Source organism: Pteronotus mesoamericanus, unplaced genomic scaffold, assembly GCF_021234165.1.
Source record: "Pteronotus mesoamericanus isolate MK-2021 breed Mesoamerican mustached bat unplaced genomic scaffold, CSHL_Meso_final scaffold_651, whole genome shotgun sequence".
Lineage (NCBI taxonomy): Eukaryota > Metazoa > Chordata > Mammalia > Chiroptera > Mormoopidae > Pteronotus > Pteronotus mesoamericanus.
Genome location: NW_026555325.1, coordinates 32,711,947 through 32,736,668, shown reverse-complemented (window position 1 = coordinate 32,736,668; position 24,722 = coordinate 32,711,947). Strand labels below are relative to the sequence as shown.

General features: G+C 35.2%; 1 protein-coding gene and 1 pseudogene across 2 annotated transcripts in view; one reads left to right on the top strand and one right to left on the bottom strand.

Annotated features, from left to right (window-relative positions):
• HAT1 (histone acetyltransferase 1) overlaps nt 1-24,722 on the bottom strand; it is a 40,307-nt gene that overhangs the window by 5,461 nt on the left and 10,124 nt on the right. For both annotated transcript variants that reach the window (XM_054562374.1, XM_054562373.1), the window contains 7 exons: nt 22,852-22,972; nt 14,095-14,274; nt 13,697-13,818; nt 13,092-13,196; nt 12,652-12,758; nt 6,441-6,592; nt 2,057-2,173 (listed from right to left, as the gene is read on the bottom strand). In XM_054562374.1, coding sequence (XP_054418349.1) covers nt 2,057-2,173; nt 6,441-6,592; nt 12,652-12,758; nt 13,092-13,196; nt 13,697-13,818; nt 14,095-14,274; nt 22,852-22,972 — 904 coding nt within the window. The remainder of the gene's footprint in view (nt 1-2,056; nt 2,174-6,440; nt 6,593-12,651; nt 12,759-13,091; nt 13,197-13,696; nt 13,819-14,094; nt 14,275-22,851; nt 22,973-24,722) is intronic.
• LOC129061752 (protein YIPF5-like) lies at nt 3,329-5,032 on the top strand (annotated as a pseudogene).

Below are 24,722 nucleotides of genomic sequence, written 5' to 3'. Positions count from 1 at the left end.
AGACACAATTATTTTTGTAAATTCTTTTTTATATTCAGAAAGTGATATGTCTGAACAGAATGACAATGACAAATTAGGAAATACAGTTGCACTGAAGAGGAACATGATGCTACAGAAGAATAGCTGGGATTCAATAAGGAATACTGGGACCCAACATACCATCAACATACAAAATATTAGCTCCATAAAGCAGAATCAAATAAAACTTGAATGGATATAGGAAAATCAAAACTGTTTACTTGATATATTAATTACTCATTAATTATTTAAAATTTACTTTCTCCTTAAATGTTAAGACATTCAGATTTCTCATTTATGTTCCAGCTATTGTGCTGTATAAGCTTAAAGGTATAGTGTATATGAAAGCAGCAACCACATGGAAGGTGCTCAATAATTACTTGTTGACTAAATTAACAAATATTCTATCTAATCAGCTTACTGCCCTGCTGCAACTAGTATAGGAAATCCCCTGCCCTGGCTGGTGTGGCTCAGTGGATTGAGCACCAGCCTGCAAACCAAAAGGATGGCAGATCAATTCCCAGTCAGAGAAAATGCCTGGCTGGGTTGCAGGCCAGGTCCCCAGTTGGTGGTATAGGAGAGGCAACCAATCACACATCAGTGATTCTCTCCTTCTCCCTCCCTTCCTCTATCTCTAAAAATAAATAAAATCTTAAAAAAAAAAAATGCCCTTGCTGGTGTGATTCTGTGGCTGAGTGCTGGCCTATGAACTGAGAGATCGCTGGTTCAATTCCCATCAGGACGCATGCCTGGACTGCCAGCCAGGTCCCCAGTTGAGGGTGTGCCAAAGGCAACTGATCAATGTATCTCTCGCATATCAATGTTTCTCACTTTCTCCCTCCCTCCCCCCTCTCTAAAAATAAATTTAAAAAGAAAGAAAAAAAATCTCATTGACAACAAGCTGGCATGGACAATAGCTACCTTAATGGCAAACCTGATCTAGGAGAGGGAATATTTGAATTAGAGGAAAATACTGGAGATGACAAAAAGGAGGGGAAGGGGCAGGAAGAATGTTTAAAAAAAAGGGGGGGGGGTAAATAATACTAAGTTGCAAGTCCAGCTATGGTAAAATATAGAGTTACAAATGGCACAAAGGCCATATTTAGAAAGGCAAAAAATATATGAGGGTGACCAAAAAACCCTGGAATTTATTTATAAAAAATTGTGTATTTGTTCTTACATGTTTAAACTTCAGTAACCTTCATAGTACTCTCCATTTGATGCAATACACCTATCAAGACTTTTTTTAGTGCTCAAAACAGTTTTTGAACTCGTCGATTTTGATTCCATTTTTTTTGTTTCACCTCTTCCACATCAGCAAAACATTTCCCTTTGAGAAACTTTTTTCATCCAGGGAAACAAAAAAAAAGTTGCTTGGGTGGAGATCAGGTAAATAGAGAGGGTGGGGCACAAGGGTAGTCATGGGGGTCCTGCTGTTTTTGATCAAAACTGCTGACTCTGCATGGTGTGGGCATGTGAGTTCGTAAATCACCCATCTTGAAATGGGCAAACACATTGAACGTCTTAAAAATAAAAAATTCACAGAAGCCAAGCTCAGCCTCTCACAATGCCAGCTGGTACCCTGATAAGAGATAGGATTTTCAAATGCTCATTTAGTAGGGGAAGCCTATATTACAAGGGGTCCGCCCTCCAGAAGATAATTCTGGGGTTTTTGGGGGGGGGGGTCCTCTCTTGTACATGACAATTGGGAAGACAAGAGACTTAGAAAAAACTGAAGATAATTTGTTACGGAAGACTCTGGACATTGAGATTTTTTAAAGATGTATACAAATCAAAGACAAAAAATAAGCATGGGTAGACTATCCTCGGGGTTAGTTTTTAAGTGAATGGAAGAGATTTACAGCTTACACTGGAAAATTATGACAGAATTCTAACTAACTGGAAGAATATTTTCACTTTCGTGAAACTTAATTTAGCAAAATGATTTGGATATTCCCATACACTGGCATTTGCTAGGCTTTCTTCTCCATTTTAAACACAGATAAAAATACAGAGTTAAGACTCTTGAAAGTCCTACCTTATATGGGCTAATTAGTCTTCTTTTAATGTCCAATCTATAGCTTCTGTATTGTTCAGCATCACTCATGTCAGTTACCAGTAGTCGAAGAATTTCATAAACCCGTCTAGCATGTTGCTAATAAACAAAGAAATTGATAAACTTTTTATAGTACAAATAGTGACACTTTCCCAAAAGAACACAGGGTATACTGAATACATGCCATGCTCCAGAAATTTAGCCAGTTACCAGATCAAAAGCAATGATAGCCTCTGCCCTCAAGGAGGTAGCAGTCTAGTGGGTAACACAAATGACTGAATCTTAATGGGAAGGGAGGACAGCCATTCCAGAAAGGAGGGCACAATGTGTGTGTGCACATGCACGCCTGTATACACATGTACAACAGAAAGAGCTTGACAGTGCTGGAGCACAAAACGAAAAGCAAGGTGCAGAAGTAGACTGAGGTTGGAGCAAGAGCACACAGCCTTATATATTGTGTTAAAGAGCTGGGCTTTTCTCTAGTAGGTGACAGAAATGGGGAAGTGAGCAAAGTGTGCAAAGTTGAGTTTTAAGTAAAGCATTCTCTCAGCTATATAGAAATGGCAGCAAAAAGAAGGGCAGGAAGACCAGATAGGAAGCTGAGCTATTAAATCAGGCATCAAAAAAAAAAATTAAATAAATAAAAGGCATGAACTGAGACAACACAAGTAAGAATACTAAGGCAACAAGGATTCTAAAAATACAGAAGGGGAGGACTGGCTGTGGAGGAGGGTGTAGCATGACGGTGAGTTTTCATAGTCTTGGCGCGATTTAGGAGGCAGAAGAACAGAAATCTGAAGAGAATTCTAGTCTAAAGGTGTGAACTTAAGCAGTATCAGTATATAGGCAAGAGTTAAAATTGTAAGCCTAGTTAAGATCACCCAGGGAAAGCACAGACAATGAGAGGGGGAGAGGTCAGAACCCTATAGTACAGTGACAGTTAAAAGGCAGGCAGAGGACAGAAAAAACAAAGAAATATTAGAATTAGAAAGTTCTGTATCACTGAAGCCAAAGGAGTAGCCTACAGTTTTTGTTTGTATTGTTTCACTTATATATTTATGGGGGGTGGGTGAGAGGTCAGGTGTAGGTAGGTTGGGAAGATACATGAACTTTCTTGGAAGGGACACCTGAGCTGAGCCTGAAAAATGAGTACTACCTGGCTAGGGAAAGATGGAGGAACAGGAGAAAGAATTATCAAGGGCAAAGAGAATAGTATACATATGTAAAGGAACATAAAAGGAAGATGTAGCAGAGATGGAAAATGGCAAGAGGTTCAGTAAAGCCAGAGCATGTAGGGAAGTAGTAGGAAGCTGAGGCTAGCAAGGTAGGTAGCAGGGTCTTGATTATCACGGGCTCTGAAAAGTATGATTTAAAAAAATGTGTTCATATTCCTTTTCCTTTACAATATGAGCGATTATGCCCTAGCCAGGTGGCTCAGTTGGTTGGAGCATCATCCCATACACCAGAGTTTCACTTTCCATCCCCAGCTGGGGTGCACATGAGAAGCAACTGATCAACTGTTCCCCTCTCATATCAATTTTGTTTTTCTCCGTCCCACTCTAAAATCAATAAATATATCCTCAGGTGAGGATTAAATAAGTAAATAAAAAGATGAGCTGTTCTCACTAATAAAGGTTTAATATGGTCTGGAGATACCAGTTATTTCTAAAACATATTTTATCTTAAAGCCAGGAAGCCATTATAGTGTTTCAATGCAGAAGAGAAAGTTTCAGTTCATATTAAGTTGTTTGGGTCAGTGATCAGGAAACTTTTGGCATAGTTTTGGAGCTCAGGAGGAAACTATGGATTGAAGATTTAGATGAGATCTCCCAGGCAGAAAAAATAGAATGAAAAGAAATGAGAACTGAATAAAGAACTTATATTTAGGAAGCATTCAGAAGAGTAGAAGCCAGTGAAAAGTATTTCAAAAGAGATGATCAAAGATTCTGGGGTTTTCTGCTGCTACTGGAACTACTGCCGCCACCTCCAAGGTTGATCATTTTCAACGTCAGGCTCTAACAACTTAAACATGAATTTCTACCAGACAAGTTATAGCACTGATCACCAATCACAGCAGTCCTATGACTATGGAGGAAGTGGAGGACTCTACAGCAAACAGTATGTTGACTATGACTACTCACAGCAAGCCAGTTTGTCCCTCCAGACATAATGTAGCCACAACAGTCATACACTGGGCAGATTTTCCAGCCCACTCAGGCATATATTCCAACTATACCTCAGCCATTCTATGGAAACCACTTTGAGAATGAGCCACCTTTATTAGAAGAATTGGGTATCAATTTTGACCACATCTGGAAAAAATGCTAACAGTGTTACATCCATTAAAGGTAGCAGATGGCCCTGGCTGGGTAGTTCACTTGGTTGGAGCATTGTCCTAACATGTCAAGATTGCAGGTTCAATCCCTGGTCAGGGCACATTCAAGAATCGACCAATTAATGCATCAGTAAGTAAAACAACAAATCGATGGTTCTCTCTAAAATCAGTAATGATGATGATTATGATGATAATGTAGCAGATGACAGCATCATGAATGTGACTGATCTGGCAGGACCCATGGTTTTTTGCTTTGCCTTTGGAGCCATACTGTTACTGGCTAGGAAAATCCACTTTACCTAGGTGTATGGGATCAGTGCAATTGGTTGTCTAGGAATGTTTTGCCTATTAAATTTAATGAGTATGACAGGTGTTTCATTTGGTTGTGTGGCAAGTGTCCTTGGATATCGTCTTCTTTCCATGTTCCTTCTTTCCAGCTTTTAGTGATATTTTGTTTGCAAGGAATGGTAGAAGTCATTCTCACTGCTGGAATTATTGGATGGTGTAGTTTTTCTGCTTCCAAAATTTTAATTTCTGCATGAGCCATGGAAGGACAGCAACTTCTAGTAATATATCGTTCTGCTTTGTTATACGGAGTCTTTGCCTTAATTTCAATTTTTTGAGCTGAATTTTTCTGGGATGTGAACATCATTGGGCCAAATAACGCAAAAAGGACTGCAAACTCAAACTGAACCAGCAAAATGCTACATGCAATTCTCATGCAGATCTGTTTGACTACTGGAGCAATGGAAGTAAACATGTATCTTTTGTTCATTTTTATAGAATTTTTAAATACTATATTGGATTTACCTTAAGTATGATTAGCTTTAAGTATTTGTGTTTATACAAATGAAGGTGCTATTTCTTTCCTGTTCTTTCAGCCTTTAAAAAATAACCTTTTCCTTAAATTATATGATGTTTTTGATAGATTTTTATCAACTGTGGAAACTAACCACAGACCTGATAATTTTTCCTAAAAACAACCCAGTCATTGTAAACAAGACCCAAGAGTTACTGCAGAAATATTTTCCCAAGGATTAGGAAAGAAAAATCACCTATATTCTCAACTCAGATGCACTCCCAACAAAAGCATGATCCTAATGTAGAATTAAGGAGTCTGCACTTCAAAAATTTGACATTCCTCTAACTTATGGAATTTTTGCTAAAATTCAACGATGCAGAAATTCAGTCTGCCTTATTGTTGGTGAGAAATGTGAATACCTGTTTAGATATTAGCATTAGCTAAACCATAGTGACCTAGATCGGTCCCGTTAATGCTCATAGTTGGATCTTCATAATTCCCAGGAAAAAGAAAATCACTACTAACCTTTTTTGAAAAAAATATTTAAAATGTCACAGTTTGAGAACTGCAATTATCAATGTAAAGTGCATTTGATGCATATTAATTAAAATTTTCCCAATTAAAAAAAGATTCTCACAGTAGTAACAGAAAACCAGGAACTGTAGTGCCTTAGAAATCAAGGGAGGGTAGGTCAATAGTATCAAAGGCTAATTCATATTATTGGAAAACTCTTCATTCCATATACTTTCATAATCCAAATACTACCCAATGCAAACCTGAAATACTGATTCCTTTGCTTATGTAAATATAATAAATTCCCTCCTCTCAACTCCCATGATACGTTTTCTGTACCTATCTTATTTACTACTTTAAAGTTCAAATAAATATAAAGTGAAAGTTAAGTGTTTTACTTCAACCCTCCCATTACTGTCTCCAAGGGTTTATCTACTTTACCAATTTAGATAAACATTTTCTAACAAGCAAAAATAAGATCCTACTATCCATCTCTGTTTTGCATGTTACACTTAACATCTATTATCTTCCTATTTTATTAATAAGGATATTGAGACATGGGGGGTAAACTGAATTGCCCTAAGTCACAAAGCAAGTGGTAGAGCCAAATTTGAACCCAGGCAATCTGGCTTCAGAGCCTGTAATTTTAACAACTGTTATTTCCCACACCTGTATTCATAATGTATTTGCAATATTTAAGTTATGTACTTAAATACCTTATTTATTTTGAACTTCTGTTGTGCCTCTATTGCCATATCTTCATTGAATCCTTGCATTAACTTTTCCCGGGAAAAACAAGGCAAGTCTTGACAAAGCTTCACAAGTACAAAGTCTCTTAATTTCACATAGCTTTTGGATGGATCTTCCGCTAAAGAAATAAAGCAGAACACAATTTCCTTTACCCGATACAATGTCTTTACCATTTGCAATCTCAATATACATGCTAGGCTAGAAAAGGCAAATTTTCCTAAAACAATTATACAAAAGTTACAATGTGAAAGGATTACTCCTTACAGATCAATAATACTATCATCTTTGTCAAATAAAATTATAGGTGCAATCCTTTTGCAAAGACATACAAGGTCTGTCAGGAAAAAGTCCAGCCATTGTTAACATAACAAGAATGGTTTGAGCAATATCGATGTAACCTGGCAGCCAAGGAGAGTGGACTGGAACACAGCGTGAGTGAACAATGACAATTCCATTGTACTAGTCAATGGGGGTGGTAGGTGCACCATTGAGTGAGCATGTGTACTGTGTGGCTGTCACATTCAAAATGACTAAGCAAGCAGAGCAATGAATCTGCATCAAATTTTGTGTTAAGGCTGAAAATTCCTATACAGCCACTATTCGGATGATTCAGAAGGCTTTTGGGGACGATGCAATGAGTACTGCGCAAATAAAAGTGTGGCACAGATGTTTCAAAGATGGTCGAGAATCTGTTGAAAGTGATCCTTGAATGTCGAACATGTATGGGCTACAATCAACAAAGACTGGCAAATGACAGTGCGGGAACTAGAAGCTGATCTGGGGATTCCAAAAACTACTGTGTCTGAGATTTTGATGCAGGATCTTGGCATGAGAGATATCATGGCAAAATTTGTTCCATGGCTTCTGCTACCAAAGCAGAAGGAACATCATACTCCAGTTGCTAATGACTTGATCCAAACCACTACCCATGAACCAGATTTCCTCAAAAAGGTCATAACCTGAGATGAATTGGGGGACAAAGGCTATGATCCTGAAACAAAGGCCCTGTTGTCCCAATAGAAGTTGCCTGTTCTCTAGGCCTGAGGAAGGTGCAGCAAAGTCACAGCAAGATCAAGATCATGTTAACAGTGTTTTTTGATTGGGAAAGTACTGTCCATCATGAGTACATCCCTCCAGCCCAAACAATTAATGAAGAGGACTACCTCAATGTTCTTAATCAGGTGAGAGATGCAATACTACAAAAATGGCCACAGCTATCAGCAACTGGTGATTGGCAGCTTCATCACGACAACATGTCTGCTCAGGCATCACATCTCGTGCAGATTTTTGGCAAAACATCAAGTCACCCAAGTGACTCAGCCCTCCTACAGCCCAGATTTGACACCTTGTGACTTCTGGCTTTTCCCAAAATAAAATCACCTTTGAAAGGGAAGTGATTTCAGACTATTGATGAAATTCAGCAAAATACAGTGGGGCAGCTGATGGCAATTCCAACAAAGTATTTTACAGAATGTTTTGAACAGTGGAAGAGATGCTAGGAGAACTGTGTGAGATCCCAAGGTGTCTACTTTAAAGGGGACTGAGGCATCACTGTCCTATGTATGATGTTTCTTGTATCTTATATCTTCTTCAATAAATGTCTCTTTTTCATAGTACATGGACGGATACTTTCTGGACAGACCTCATATATTATTTGTGAAATTAGAGATACTCCTTTCAAAGGTAAATTTTTTTACTGTTGTTACCATATGCATTTAGATTTATTTTCAATTAAAGTAGCTGTATAAACAAGAGATTCAATTTCATATCATCAATTCCAATTTCAAGTATTTTCTGATATCTAAGGATTCCAAAGCTCAATTTATGTAACTTCCTTACTTTAATTCAATAAACTTTATAGTATACACTTCTTTCACTTAATTAGAAAAAATTCTTCCTTATACAAAAACAAATCTATTTAGAGATTAAAATGAGAATATGGTTTTGATCCTTTCTTCACTGCATCTGAATAGCATAAATCTTATGTTTGTCTGTGTTATTCACATTAGACTAAGTAGTAGACAGGGAAAACATCAAAACATGATGGGTAGAAAGAATACTGCACAGAGAACATGAGTTTGAGTCCCGTTTCTGTCATTCACAGGTGTAAGACCTTGGGAAAGTCACCTCACTTCTCTAAGCCTTCATTTTCCGATCAGTAGAGGGGGCTTGAAACAAAGAATGTTAAAATCTGAGCCAATTCATAGATCACAAGACTTAATATTGTTACAATATCAATAATACTCTATAATTATTCAATGCAATTGCTTTCAAAATCCTAGCTGGTTTTTTTGCTTTTTTCAGGAATTAACAAGCTCATCCTAAAATTCATATGGATAGGCAACAAACCCAGAATCAATGAACTGGGTTTGTTGCCTATACAACAAATATGAACTAGAAAAATAACCAAAACTAGAGGACTTATATTTCCTAATTTCAAAACTTAGTACAAAGCTTCAGTAATGAAGTGTGATGTGGATAAGGATAGACGTGTAGATCAAGGAATTGTATCAACAGTTAAAAATAAACCCATACACTCACAGTCCAGACCAATTCAATGAGGGAAAGAACAGTTCCTAACAAATGATTTTCAAAGGGATCACCAAAAACCAAAGAATGAAGTGGAACCCCCTTTCCTCACACCACATACAAAATATACTCAAAATGGATTATAGACCTAATGTAAAAGATAAAACTATAAAACTCTTAGAAGAAAACACAGGAGTAAATCTTCATGACATCATGACATCATGATTAAGTAACAGAACGAAAAGCACAAGCAACAAAAGAAAAAGTAAACTGGGCTAAATAAAAATTTTAAGCTCTTGTTCTTCAATGATATCACTAAGAAAATAAAAAGACAAACCAAATAATAAGACCAGCAACACTGAAAGGAAAAGAAACCAACAGAGACAAGAGAGAAGGAGGGAGGGGGGACGGGGGGAAAAGGAAGGGAAGGGGAAAGTCAAGGAACATATAGCAAGGACTCATGGACAAAACCAAAGGGGAAGAGCTGAGGGAGGGAAGGAGGGAGGGGGCAAGGGAAAGTGGTGGGGGGTAGGCAGAGACAAATGTATTTGAAAAAATAAATACATTTAAAAAAAAAACACCACACAATGGGATAAATATTTGCAAGTAATATATATGAGACTTGTATTCAGACTTCTTATATAAAAAACTTTTATAATTCAGTAAGACAAATAACCCAATTTTTAGAACGGGCAAAGGCTTTATATACACATTTCTCAAGAAGATACACAAATGGACATTAAAAGATGATTAACATAACTAGCCACAGGGAGATGAAATTCAAAATCAAATGAAATACCATTTCATGTCCGTTAGGATGACTAGAATAAAAAAGACAAGTATTGATGATGGTGTGGAGAACTGAAACTTCATACATTCCTGGTGGGAATTTAAAATGATACAGCCACTTTGGAAAATAGTTTGGTGGTTCCTCAAAAAGTGAAACATAGTTACTACACTTTCCCTAATTTCTACTCCTAGGTATACCCACAAGGCATATGCAAACATCTCTATTGTCAAATGTCATAATTCTAGAAGAAACAAATCATTGATTCTATCTATAAAGTCACACAACTGAGATGTATCCAAATGCTATATACCTTAAGATACATCTGCAAAAGGAATATGGTACATGATATAAAGAACTCTCTTCTAGTATTTTACTTCAAAATTAAGTGCTAAAAGAAGAAGAGAACAGGTGGCAATTACACTGCAAATACCTATGAATCCTGTAACAAAGGCCATCAGTGGTAAGTTTTAATGATCAATATGTCTGGCTCTATGTCAAGTAAACAAAAAGCTATCTAAATATAAAGAATACCCTGAATTGCAAAGGGAGATCCAAAGCTTGCTAAAAATGTACAAAGTTAAGAAAAATATACAAAATAACAGGGAAATAGGTGATTAAAATGACTGAAGCGTAGAAAATTCCACTTTTTAAAAGGACTAGGTATGGGACCTAGGAGAAATATTTTAATGAGAAGAGCTGGTAAGGCATTTTTAGTATTTTATAATGCTGAAAAATGTTAACACTGAAAATAAAGGCTGATACCTCAGTTTTCAAATTCATAAGTCCTTTATCATGTTTAGCCTTTTTTCTCTTTAAAGATTACAGTTTGCAATGAATAAAGGCTACCATAATAGATGACTCTTCACTGAGATTTAAGAAATAAAATTCTTTATCTGCTAATTGGTGCTAAGTATCAAGGACTTTATTGGTTGGAGCAGACAGAAGAAAGTGGTTAAGAGGCTTCACAGAAACAACCCCTGCTGACACATTACCCACTAGAGAAGACAAAGGCTACTTATGTGAACTCTAAATCTCCAGATTAAAATCACCAAAAAAAGGTCCAAGCTCTGTAAGTGAACAGAAGCTAAACAATTTTCAGCTTAACTAAAAAGAAGTGTTATTGTTTGTATTATGTTTCTATAATTTTACAAGTCACTAAGCTAGTGAAGATGTAGAAAAACTTATGATATAAACTAGCTTTAGTAATGACTGTTTTATCTCCCAAGCTTCCAAACCATTCTACAGTAATATGAAAGTCAGATAAAAATATAATTCAACTCCATAAACATGGAACTAACTTCCTTTGAAAAACATGATGCTTTCCCTCTAATTTATTAACCTACAGGATCACTTCAAAATCTGTTTTGAGGTAACTTTAATTTTATTTAGCCTGGACAAGCAAAACCACTATATTACATGAAAAATGAAGACACTAATAATATGCCTACTAACCTATATATATTCTTTAGTCCCTCATCCAGTATATATTTTTGACGTCTTTAAACAAATTGATAAAATTCAAAAATAGCATTTTTATTAAGTTAACATTTTGTAAGTGTTAAGTGTTGTAGTTTTAAAAACAAAGATGTATTCAAACTCTTAAAGAATGAATAACATTTAATACCTAATTTGGATGTGAATTATCTGGTATAACAGTTTTCCTGGGGGTGGAGGAAAAGATGATTTTCAGTTTAATCAGTAATTTCACAAGTAACACATCTGAAACAATGTTACACAAGAAAAAATAATAAAAAGATAAATGTTCTTTGGGCCACTTTAGTTCTTTGGTAGTTCACACTTTTACATACTACCTATCATCTGATGGCATCCCATTTGCATAAAAATTATGTCAAAAAAATTTTTTTCTTTTAGAGAGGGGAAGGGAAGGAGAAAAGAGTGAGAGAAACATCGACGTGAGAGAGAAACATGGATTGGTTGCCTCTTGTATACACCCTGACCAGGAACCAAACCCGCAACCTCGGCATGTGTCCTGACTGGGAATCGAACAATCTACCTTTTGCTTTGCGGGATGACGCCCAACTGAGCCACACTGGTCAGGGCTGATGACTTCTCCATTTAAAGAGTAGAGTCTCTTTCCTTCTTCTAAGCATCCTATTCATTATACTACTTCTATGTCCAACTCATGCTGAAAGATGCTTTTAAAACAAATAGGCCTACATTTTGCCTTATAAACTACTGTTGAGAAAGCACACATTTTACGAATATATAACATAGCTTTAAGAAATGTGTATTTTGCCCTAGCTAGTGTTGCTCAGTGGCCTGAGTGCCAGCCTGAGAACAAAAGGGTCGCTGGTTCGATTCCCAGTATAGGGCATATGCCTGGGTTGCAGGCCAGGTCCCCAGCAGGGGGTGTGTGAGATTCAACCACACATTGATGTTTCTTTCCCTCTCTAAAAATAAATAAAATCTTAAAAAAAAAAAAAAGTGTATTCTATTCAGGAATTACTCACCTTGGCGTTTTTTCCTTAGTAAGGTTTAGAATATTCTGACCCTACATGAAAATTAGAGCATGGTCTCTGAGCAATGCAACTATTTGCTAAATAAAATGAACAAGTATGTCATATGATACTTGCAACATATTCATGCCTGATCAAGAATTCCCAATATATATTCAGTTCATTATCTTCGATTTGTTTAATTAATAAGCACTTCATACACAGAGATGCAATCCAATCTCACAAAAGCCTATAATTTAAAATGGAACTTTAAGTTATCTTTAGACAGTTCCTAAAAGACCCAAGGACAAAGCTGTTTAAAATAGAACAGTTATCTCTGATAAAAAAAAAGTAAAGATTTTTAAGAAAGGCTCTTTAAGTGACAAATCAAATTCTACATACCTGTAATATCAAGAACAGAAGGAGATGCCATGTAGTATCTATGAACTGTTTCAAGAAGTTGAGCACCATGGCCTTGACCTTGAAATGGAGTCAGTATCAGCATCTGACTAAAGAAATAATTTTAAAATTAAAATATCACAACATAACCAGTTTAAAAATTGCAAATCATTAGGTATTATGAAGATTTTAGAGTCTGTGTGACTTTTTTTTCTATCAACTGTCAAGAAATCAAGAAATCCAGAAATCATTCAGATACTCCAAACTGGCTTAATCTTCCTCACTGTTTCCAAGGGAACAATGAAATAAGTCAGTACATAGCCAATGAATAATGGTGATTTTTTCTTTCTAAACAAATCAACACTATTATAACAAGTATTGGAAACTTCGGCAGTTCCTCCTTCTGAAATAAAAGACAAGGCACGTGTTATACTGCCAATTACCTTACACGTGGCCGGGTTTTGTCTGGGTACACATAGTAATTATAGACTGTCATGTAGCCTACGGTCGCAAAGAGTGTAGCTCCATCCTTATTATACTTCTCAAATCTGCAGATAAAACAGAAAGCCAAGCAGGTCAATTACAGTCACGCTCCCATGCAGTGTCCATTTTCTTTTCCATTCTCTGACTGAATTTTCAGTGTCAGCAAGCTACTCTGTGAGGGCCCAATGGGTACACCTGCTATGTTCTGAATGTACAATTCACTTAATTGGTGTGCAGCAACTTGGAGAAATCAGACCTCTTTACATCACTTCAGTGCACTTGCCTATTATAAAGATGAATAGGTGGCAAGTAAAAGAAAACACAGGCAAAGCTCATTTTACTGTTTAAGCCTACATTCAGGGGCCTAACGGACAACAGCATTTAATTCAGCCCTATTCTCAAGGTCTCCCAAAGCATAATGAAAGAAAACTCAAGCCTCATAAACAATAGTTTTTCTTTCCTGGGAAAAATATCATTATACTGTCCCAATAATTGGGCTGCCACAATTAAAATGGTGGCTTTGTGGAGGTAATAAGGTCCACTGTTGCTTTAGAATTGTACTTACACTAGAAAGTAGTGCCATCTTTCATCATCCACGTCAATAAAGCTAGCAGTTTCAATAAACCACATCAAAAAGGTCTGAAGCCTTTCATGATATTCTCGAAAGCCTCTACATGTCATGTCAGCCTAGGGAAAAAGCCAGAAAAAGTCAGGTGAAACCCATCACAGAGGTAAGTGAAAGTGTGCAGAACACAAAACAATCCTGCGGGAAAATGTTTACAAGTCTCAGATTAAGATGTGTACACAAACACACATACGAAATAGGTCTTTGTTTTTTAATGCTGACAAAAATTTGTTTCCTAAAGTTAGACTAAATCACTGAACATTAACAACAAAATAGGACACAGGTTTCAGATATATGGAGTTCTTTCACACCCAGGAAATATTTAGATTTATTTTTACCTTGTATATCTGAAAGGTAAAGTTTTCTCCTCCTGTTGGACTTAAAACAGAGTATGTATGGAGTAAGGTTCCAAATGGCTTGAAATCAACTTCTTTTTCCAGCAAAGAAAGAAAATCATTTGTATTTGTGCAAAATCCAGGTGGAATGATTTGTCTAATTTTGCCCTCGACATCATCTGCCTAAGGAATGGAGGTTAAAGGACATAAGAAAACAATAACAAATTTGAATTTTAGTTGAATATGCTTAATTTCTTTGAAATGAACAAAACCAACAGAGATCACAAAACTTCAGTTCACAGTTAAACTAAAGAAGTAAACATGTATGAACTAGGAAAGGATGGAGTTTCATGTGCGTAAGATACTGCCACACAAATCTGAGATGAGCATAAGCATAACATAGAAATAAAAAAGAGAAGGCAGGTAGCCTCAAATCAAGTGCAAGAATGAGAGCTATTAAAATTTCTAATATCATGTAGAAAATGTTGACTATATCCCTTCAGGACAATTCGAACTGGCCAAAACAAGACTGCTTATTATTTAATATGTGTCAAGGAGACCATATTAGCCAAGACATGAAAAGATCACCAGGAGTAGTGACGTGAGGCTAGTCTGACCAAAGGGATAGCAAATTCACAATGAACAGTAGACAGGTCATAACTCCCTCATACACCAAACTCAAAATTAAGATAACTTTAAAAATATGCCCTCTTAGGAAAAAGATGAATTGTATAAATAGATATATTATCGACTCATCCCTATAGTGTGACATAATTCTTATGGACGTAGATTTGTGACAGTAAAAAGAGACAAGCATGGACAACAAAATTAAACTCAGAGATTAAAATTACCCTTGTTAAACAACCTCAATGAATGTTAAAACTATCAGCTGAGCAGACTTCATAATCCTTTTCAAAACCCCAAAAGACCACTTGATTGAATACATTTACTACTTCTCTTTAACCATGAATATTTGATGAAGTCTTACAATAAAGTATTACTGCTTCTCACCAGGCAATAAAACTTAATGAATTGGTCTCAACTTAACAAAACCTTATCCCTCAATACAGTCCCTAAAAGCCTGACATTACATTCAACAAAATGAGCTTGCAATCTATTCAAACTTTTTCCTGAACAATGATGCCAGGTTTTTACTTAATGGAGTTTGCCGTGAGTTCAGCTGTAATGTTTGTATTGTATCTATTTCCACAAGGACTGACACAAGAACACTTTGTGTTAACTTACTAAGCAGCTCTTTCATACCGTTTACATGCATGATGGGTATTAGTTCTAAACCAAGACCCTTGCTACTTAGCATTCAAAACAGGGAAATTAAGATGCTTAGGACAAAATACACTACAAAAGGCTAATACAACATGCTACTAATTCCTGTCCTTTCAACCATCTTTTTAACTAAGTAGAAGCAATGCACCTGCAGATGAATAGCACTTTATTATCATTCAGTTACAATTTTAGGATACAGAACCAAGGATGGAGTTTATCACAAACAAGTTTTATTTTCAGTGCTTTGGTACCACCACCATTTATATATAACTTGTTTATAGCTATAAGAAAGAGAACTACTATTTAAAATATAGCTCTTCAACATTTTGCCCAACAGCTTATTTCTAATAGGTACACCAATCCCTGCAATCCATTCACACTCAAGATCAGATAAACTGCATTTGATAGGATTATTTTTATTTTAAAAGTAGTATTTGGTAAATATTTCTCCTTGAAACTGTTATCTAATGTGAAGAGACCATCTTAAGCATATTTTATAGAATCTGTACAATTTCAATAATTACAAGAGGAAATTGAAAAAAAGGAACAGTTTTAATAGGTCTGTTGTGTGGTAATTAAAATTCAAGGTAGAGATGGGTAAAGTAGCATAATTTTATCTGAAGTTTTAAAAAAGTAATACTATTCAAATGAAGAGTTTTATACTCTACCAGTTTAAAAGGACACATTTCAAGGCATTTATAATGTATATAATTTTAACTTTTTAAAAACTTTCCCTATGTCCTTGTCTTCTCAACAAGGCATTGCAAAGCATGATCAAATAACGTCACATACTTTGCATCAAATGAACTTTAAAGATTTCTTAGGCCCTCTTAAGTTTCAAGTAGCAGTTCTGGTGGAAGACATAGCAACACAAAAGTTTGAGCTCAACAAAGTTGGAAGAGAGTTAATGTTTAACTTTGGCCTTCAAAGGATACTTATTTATTGTAATAAACACCCTCAAATAAGTATTTTGCTCTGGGCAAGTGTACACATTAATAACTTTCATGGGGGGGTAAAAAGCTAAGTTTAAAAACAAGTAATTTGTTATTTATAATTACAGAAAACGTATAAGGTGGAACAAAATTAGGCTTACAGCTAGCTGTTTGTATGGAAAATAAAATAATAATTAACAAATAATAATTAAAGAATAAACTGTGTTTCATGTACTTACAATTATAAACCTACTTTTGCTTCACCCTGTGTATCTGACATATTACCTAAAATACATAACATAAAACCAAATAGTTTTTCAAACCTAGAATTCATAACTGGTTCACTGAAAGAAAAATGTTTACATTTCTCTATTAAATCAATTCTGCCTTAGAAAAAAAATTCTATAATCACCCTATCTTTGAGATCTGCCCTCTTTTATCAAAGAATAAATATGTTTTAGTTCAGTGAAATATTCATTTTTCATAATGGATTACTGGCCAGATAATAAAGTCATCACTAAAGAAAAACTCCATCAAACCATTTTTAACTGAATGTAGAATTAAAGATTAACTGAAACCCTTAGTCTTAATGACTGTAGCTAAAAGTTAGATTCCATTTTTGAAGATTGCTGAAAAATTCCATATCTTGATGAGTATTATTTTAAACATCAATTAAAATTATGCAAAAATAAAGTTATAGAAAGGATGAGAAATTAAGCTGAATAAACCAAAAATTCAAAATAAAATCTGATACATTTAATAAAGGCATGCCTTACAAATGTTTTCCTAACATTTGGCAAAATTTTTTTTTTAAAGTATAAAACTATTCTATTTAGGTCTTATATTAAGTGAATAATGGTGAAATGTTTTATATTGTATACTCTCTCACTATGGTCATTTCAACTTCCAACTTTTATACATGGGATGTTCCTATTAAGCAATTTTGCTGTTTCTCATCACCGCATAAAGCAACATGCCTGAGAAAAATTGCTAGTCTGCTATAATAAAAATGTTTACTTACATTTATACACATTTGAAAAGCAAATCACAGTAAGTCCTCACTTAACGTCATTGATAGGTTTTGTGACTTTAAGTGAAACAATGTATAATGAAACCAATTTTACCACAGACTAATTGATAGAAATAAGAGTTAAGTTCCTACAGCATATCATCAATGTCATAATGACACTGAACAAGATTATTCAAGGACCTGCTATACCTCTTTCGTGTCTTAACCTAAACAGCACCGTTTGTCTAAATTTGTCTATGGTCAGTCATTTTTGAAATAGCAATTTTAAAGACATGTTAGGTAGATGGCACTTGCTGTCCTTTACTTGGCTAAAGCGGCAGAGATTGAACATTAACTATAATTCTAAGGATACCTAAGATATTCTATAAAAGCAAGCAAATTCCCTATTTACTAATTTGCTCAATTTTAAATTCTGACAATATTTAAGTTGTAGAAATTTGATGACTGTTAGAGAAACTTAACAGTTTAAACCTCTTCACTACTGGGAAAACAATGGGTGTATTATGTTTGTTTATATTGCATTAGTGTTTTGTTACGTGAACTCACAAAAAAAATTCCAAAATAAAAACTTCAATATATAATTTTATATTTCAATATATAATCTTAAAAATTTCTATTTATAACCAATAAAATATAAAACTTCAAAATAACATATTGATACTTCATAGTCAATAACAAAGCATGACTCAAAAAACTGTCACAATTATCAAATAAAGAGTATAGTGAAATATTAGTCTAACAAAGATTTTTCATTTCCTCAAGATTAGGTTTTTGTACGTGCACAGGACTCTTCTTTAAGAGGCTGAAGAATTTAGGGAAAAAAATTAAATCTGCTCTTATCAACCCTCATATTCAATCTATATAATGGCAGACAAGAGATTATTAAAATTCACAGATAATTTATCCATGTATTTTAACCCTACTCCACCAAGCTCTCCCCAGAAATGCTAGCAATTAGCAAGACTGAACAATCTTACACACCCTTTCACTTAAAAGCAATGAAATTACCTCAAGAGAGAGCAGGAGGTACTGATAAAAGCAAAGATCAGCGACAACCATAAGATGAATAAACTATCAGTGTGTGACTAATCAAGTATTGTAAAATTCAGAATCATGTTGCAATTAAAGATGAAGCCATGTGGGGATGTTTTACCAGCATCTTAATTGTGACTAAAAAATTTTAGGTGCAACTGGAGAACTCGGAAAAGAAAAAGAATGAATAATGAAAGATTAATGTAATGGCAAAATTCTAATAAGCAAACTTCTAAGCAGATTTGCTATGGTTTCTGATCATATAAATGGGTGCATTTTTCATGTGCAAAAATGCTACAGAGTATAGCCTGCAAAATCTCAAATATCATATATTATATATTAGAATCAAACCTAGCACACCTAAAACAAAAATCTTGATACCACTCCCCCCAATTTACTTTTCCAATCTTTCCTATTTCAGTTAACAGTACCACTATGGTTTAAGCATCCGGGGTCTTCCTTATTCCTGTTTCCCCATCTGTCATGTTTAAGTCAAGAGCAAATCCTACTGGCTCTCCCTCCAAAATGTATACTCAATAAAACTAAATGCAGTAACACCACAATGTTCCGGTCTCCTTTCTTTCACTATTGTCCCCTACAGTGTGTTCTTTCCATAGCAGCTAGAATCATCTTAAAAATATGAACCATACCATATGACCCCACCTACTTAAAACTTGTAAAGGCTATCAACTACTGTTACCCCAAATGATCTAGTTTTGCCAAGCCCTTCAATCATTTCCTGCCCTCCTCTCCATCACCACAGTAATTTAATGATGATGATCTTCCTGGACTACAAAAATGCCAAGCGTGTTCTCATTTAGGGACCTGTGCATATGCTGATCCCTTAGCTGACTAAGCTCGTCTGTCACTTTATACATGGCTGTCTCCTCCTCATTCAGGAATCAGTAACATGTTTCTTCATAACACTGTATGAATCTGTTTGTATACTATTTGTTTACTGACTGTTCCTGTTGGCTAGACTATAAGCTCCATGAGAGCAGTGACTGTTTTGTTTGCCACATTATATTCCTGGTATCAAGAATACAAAAGGCACAGTGGAATTAACATCCTCACTGCAAACTGAGAAAGAGGTAAACCCATTCCCCCAAAATCCACTACCTATTCTTTTTTATAAGGGGAAAAAAGTGTTTGCTTGGATATATAATTTAAATAAATGATCTTCAACCATGAAGCAAATAAATAATCCTACAAAAAGACATTATAAAAGATTGATTCCTTACAACACAGGACTTCTAAATGGAAAAACCTAGTTGTCAAAAATAGAACAATTAGAAGTCAATGCAAATACATAGCTGTTTTCTCTGCACATAGTATTTGAAAGATTTATCAATAATTAAGTCAATAGTTCCTTTGGAGGAAATCAATTCAACACTATCAGCTGAACTTAAAAACCCAGAAAAACCCTCAAAAAACAGTGAATTTTGTACAACACAAGAAAAAAAAATACCACCTGAATTTTTAATAAGAGTATCTAGCTGGGCTTGAGAATTAACAATCTAATAAGAAGTATGTGATTATGGAAAAACTCCATATTTTAGTAAGTCTGTGCTAAACACTAGTTTAGCTAAGATTAAATCTTTTCTAACATCAAAACACTACGACTACAGCATTACTCAGAAACACTTTTAAATCTGCAAAATTTCAAAAATTTTTAAGGGATATAAACTTCTGAATAAAACAAATACTGTATTAAATAAGATCATATATTATTTATCTGACAAGCTTAATCATCTTGAACAGGACTGGGAAGTGTAAACAAATAAAAAGGTAAGTGTTCAAACTATTTCTGACACTAAATTTGAATAAAGCATGTAAGAGACTATTTTAACCTCTTTCATTCTATAGCCAATTTATGTTACAGTTCCATTAAGTTTACCAATACGGTATTCTTATCCATAAGGAGATTGTCTGCAAGAGGGAAGCCCCTCACGACAGTAAAGTGAGAGCTAATAGCATAAAAGTATGGGAGTGGGAATAAAAATAAAATATAAGTTGTAAAAATAGAAATAAAATTAATAAGCACAAGAGCCTGGGCCGATTTAGAACTGGTCACAAACAAGCCTAACATTTTTAAATAGGATATTACTATACATTAGGCCTACTACCACTAAACATTTATTATCTCCTAGTACAATCTTGATTATTTACCAGCTATGTGACCCTGGGCACACAAATGAAAGTCCTTTACAATGAAACAAAACAAAGATTAAATTAAGAAAGGGCTAAATCAACCAGCCTGAAGAATAAAAGGGAGTTTTAACAAAAAAGAACGAGGCATGAGGTTGGCAAAAGATTTAAGTCAGGAGTTTAAAGTCAGTGTAAAGCCTTGAAAAAGTTGGCTTGTTAATGCTTTAGGAGCTACTACCTCTACAGAAGGAAGTTATGACATGCAGTGTGTATTAATATATAAGATCTTCATTTTCCACACTTTAATTCTGTGCCTAGTTGTATGTAGCACTATTATCAATAGTATGACAGATATAATCTGATAAAACTTGTTGGTTTCATAGGTCCAAAGAACAAGAGTTTTTATTACAACAATGAAATTTCCAATTTTCCATTTTTTAAATGTGATTCAGTGAAGTAATTGTTGACATAAAATTTTAATGCCTTTTAACAGGAATACCCTGAAAATGAGTCAGTCTAAAACATGTAATTTTCTTAAGTTCCCTCAAAGATTCATGTCTATCCAAACATGCATAATACACTCAACCCCATTCCAACATCCCCAAAAGTTTCAACCATTTCAGCATCAACGCAAGCCCAAAATATCATCATCTAAGTTATCTAAATCAGGTGTGGGTGAGACCCTGGGGATGATACAGCATGGAACAAAATTCCTTTCCACCTGTGAAACTAGAAAACGAGTTATTACTTCTAAAATATAATGGTGTAATAGGGTAGGATAAAAGTTATACACCTTCCCATTCCAGAAGGGAGAAAATGGAAGGAAGACAGGAGCCACTAGCAATTCCAAAATCCAGCAGGTCGAATTCCATTAGACTTCAAAGCCTGGGAATACTGCGGCCTGTGGCTCTACCCACTGGGCCTGCCGCTCTGCCCTCACTGTCATTCCTCCTTTTCTCAAAGGGTGTTTGCAGCTAAGTCCTCTTATTGGCCTGTTCCCTCCCTACAGAATTCTGAAAGTTCATCCGCCTTCCCTCATCTCGTCAGTCCAAACTGGCAGCATTTATGCTGACAATATTCTCAAACCCCTGTGAGTTACCTGTATATGTCATGAAGGTTCTCACATTATAAGAAGTAGAGGTCTTCCCTGATCTCTACTCAATCTTTATTCCTGACTTTTAATGAAACTACTGAGGAGATCCATGAGTCACTTCAGCAAGAGCAAAAGGTTATCCACGCTTTTGGCATTCTCTCCACAGCACACTTTCCTGACAATGAAATCGTCTAATTTTAGTCTCTTCTGCAAATCAGATAGTCTGAGAATCTCCCAAATTCAGTCTTGGGATCTTTTTTTGCTCAAACAAGTTACCAGAAACGTAGAGGTTTAAAACAATAGAAACTTATTCTCACTGTCTAGCAGCAAAGTCTAAAACCAGTATCACTACACTCAAATCAAGGTGTCAGCAAGTTAACCACACTTCTGCCAGGCTCTAAACGAGAAACTGTTCCCTGCCTCTTCCAATTTCTGGTGGCTATAAGCATTCCTTGGCTTGTGGCCACATCACTCTGCCTCTGCTCATACTGCCTCTTGTGGGGCCATAATTCAGCCTGCCACAGATGTATATACAGGGTCTGACATGAGTAGTACTTACCTGAGTGTGGTTGGCAGGGCAATAATATGGATGTAATAACTTACAGTTTTAATTTGAACATTTCACCTAAAATGCCACATAGTGTGCTTGAGTGTAATATTGTTATGTTACAGAATTACATGCTTATGATTTTGTAATAAAAAAGGGGCATTATTTGTGCCAGACTCTGTATAACTCTTCAATGCCTCTCTTTGCCTTCGCCCTCTTTTGTTCCATTTGTTTCAAAGAGTTTTATAATGTAATTAGCTTAATTATCCATGTTCATAAAGGATCATAGTAGCAAAGTCTGTGAGATTAGAAATGCAGCAAGAGAAATTTAAATAGCAAATTCCACATTAAGTAGGATAGAAAATTTAGTTATTTCCCTCCATCTTTTAACTTTTGGGAAAAGAAGTAATTTTCATGTGCATACTGAAAAACAAAAGTTGGTAAATAAAATATAACTCTGATCATAAAAGTGGAGGTTTTTAGGGAGAAGGTCCACTCAGCAAACAGATCAGGCTAAGGATCAAAATTGCAAGGTTAACTGAAATGACAGGCAATCATCTCCATAACTAAAGACTGAATATGTGGTTTTAAAGTTACTAGATAAATATTCTTTCCTCCCTCAAACCTTTACATTTTAAAACCTGTTTTATACTCAATTGGACAATAAAGTCTAAAATAAATTTATTTCTCTTACCTCTACACAGTCAAAGTTCTCATCAACTTTCGATGCATATTCAACACGGAACATTGTTGACAGGCTACCAGCAATATAGTATAACAGTATCTTCAGACCCTTGTAACCAAAAGCAGTTTCACTGAAAGGGAGAAAAAACAGCAGTAATCTAAGATCTCAAAATGCATCTTTGCAAAGTCATTTAAAATATAAGCCCTATATATCAATGAATTTAGCTTTATGGGTAGTTTCAAGATTTTAAACTATACTTTTTTTTTTTAAATAAGAAATACTTCTAACGAAACTCTGCCTCAGCTTTCCCCATTTATAAAATAAGAGACTAATAGCACCAACCTCAGGGATACTGTTTGAGTTAAATAAGCAAGTTAATACATGTAACTTGCTTATAACATTGGCACATTATACAAGAACTCAATGAATGTTTACTATTGATACTACTGCAATTGTTTGCTCCTGCTGCTGCTATTACTACTAGTACTAGGAGGCATTTAAAATCAGAGACAAGTAGTGTTAAACTGGTACCTGACTAGGCAAGCAGCTGAGATGTAGCTTCCAACTTCCACTTGCTTATTATCACCAATATCCAGAGCTGCTTAAAGTGGTGACAACACCTATGTAATTACACTCCTCTATGAATTCAGAAAGCAGATCTGGAGCTGCTGCTATTCTTCCATCCCTGCTCCATTATGCCCTGCGATTCACCTTTTCAGCTTAAAAAGTCTTTTAAGAAATGAATTCTAAACTCTCCAGAATAAGTAAATCCAGAAACAGAAAGGATATTAGTGATTGCCTAGAACTTGGGAGGGTGAGGGAAAGGGGAGTGACAGACAATTGGTTAGGAATAATTTGGTGGGAGTGATGAAAATGTTGTAAAATGATGGAGATAGTACAACACTGAATATACTAAAAAAACCCCCACTGAACTGTACACTTTAAAATAGGTCAAATGAATGTAAATTATCTCAATAAAGCTTTTTGTGTTTGTGTAAATTCTGAAAGAAGAGTGTCTAAAAGAAGCGGTGTCATTTCCAGATTTCTGTCTAAGCTAACAAAATAAAATGTGAGCAATGTCCATTCCAGGACCCTGAAAGTTAGGTGCAGTAAAAAGGAGTGGCAATGATACTAGGATCAAGAATAATGCCATGATTGGGTCATAAAATACAGGGTTATCAATATTATGTGACTGTTATCTATCTACCTTAGAAGAGGGGTATGCTTGCACAGCACTTTTCATGGCATGAGAACCAGACAAGCAAAGGTTCAAAATGCCATTAAAAGCAGTTATCTATAAAATTAGACCCTATCTACTAAGATATTACCATAGAAAGAGATTTTAAATAAATAGCAGTAAGAGGAATAAAGTAAATAGATCCTTAAAAATAGAAACCTACAGAGAACATTCTTATTTTATAATAAAACTTGTTTAAAATATGCAGTGCTCATATTCTGGTATGAATCCATAAATAAAACATAATTCTTAATATTTGAAAATACATAAATACCTGAGATGATATATGTATAACGAAAAATTCTCAGAAAATTTGATCCATAAAAAGACATTTTTTCAATTTAAAAACAATAAACATAGCAAAGGTATTGAAATAATGCATAGGGAAAATAGCCATAAAGGGAAATAATTTAAATGTCAACTACGTCTAAGCACACTTCCCTACAACAACAAACCTGGGTTCCTTGGGAAAATGACTCCAGAATGAGTAGAAAATGTACAAGATGAAACTGAAACATCTTACTGTATCAGAAAGTAATAGGTCCCCAAAATGATGATATATCAAAAGGACTCAAAAACTGGTTTGACAAAGTAGCCACTTGCTGAATCTGGGATCATCAAAATTAGTAACAGTAATAGATTA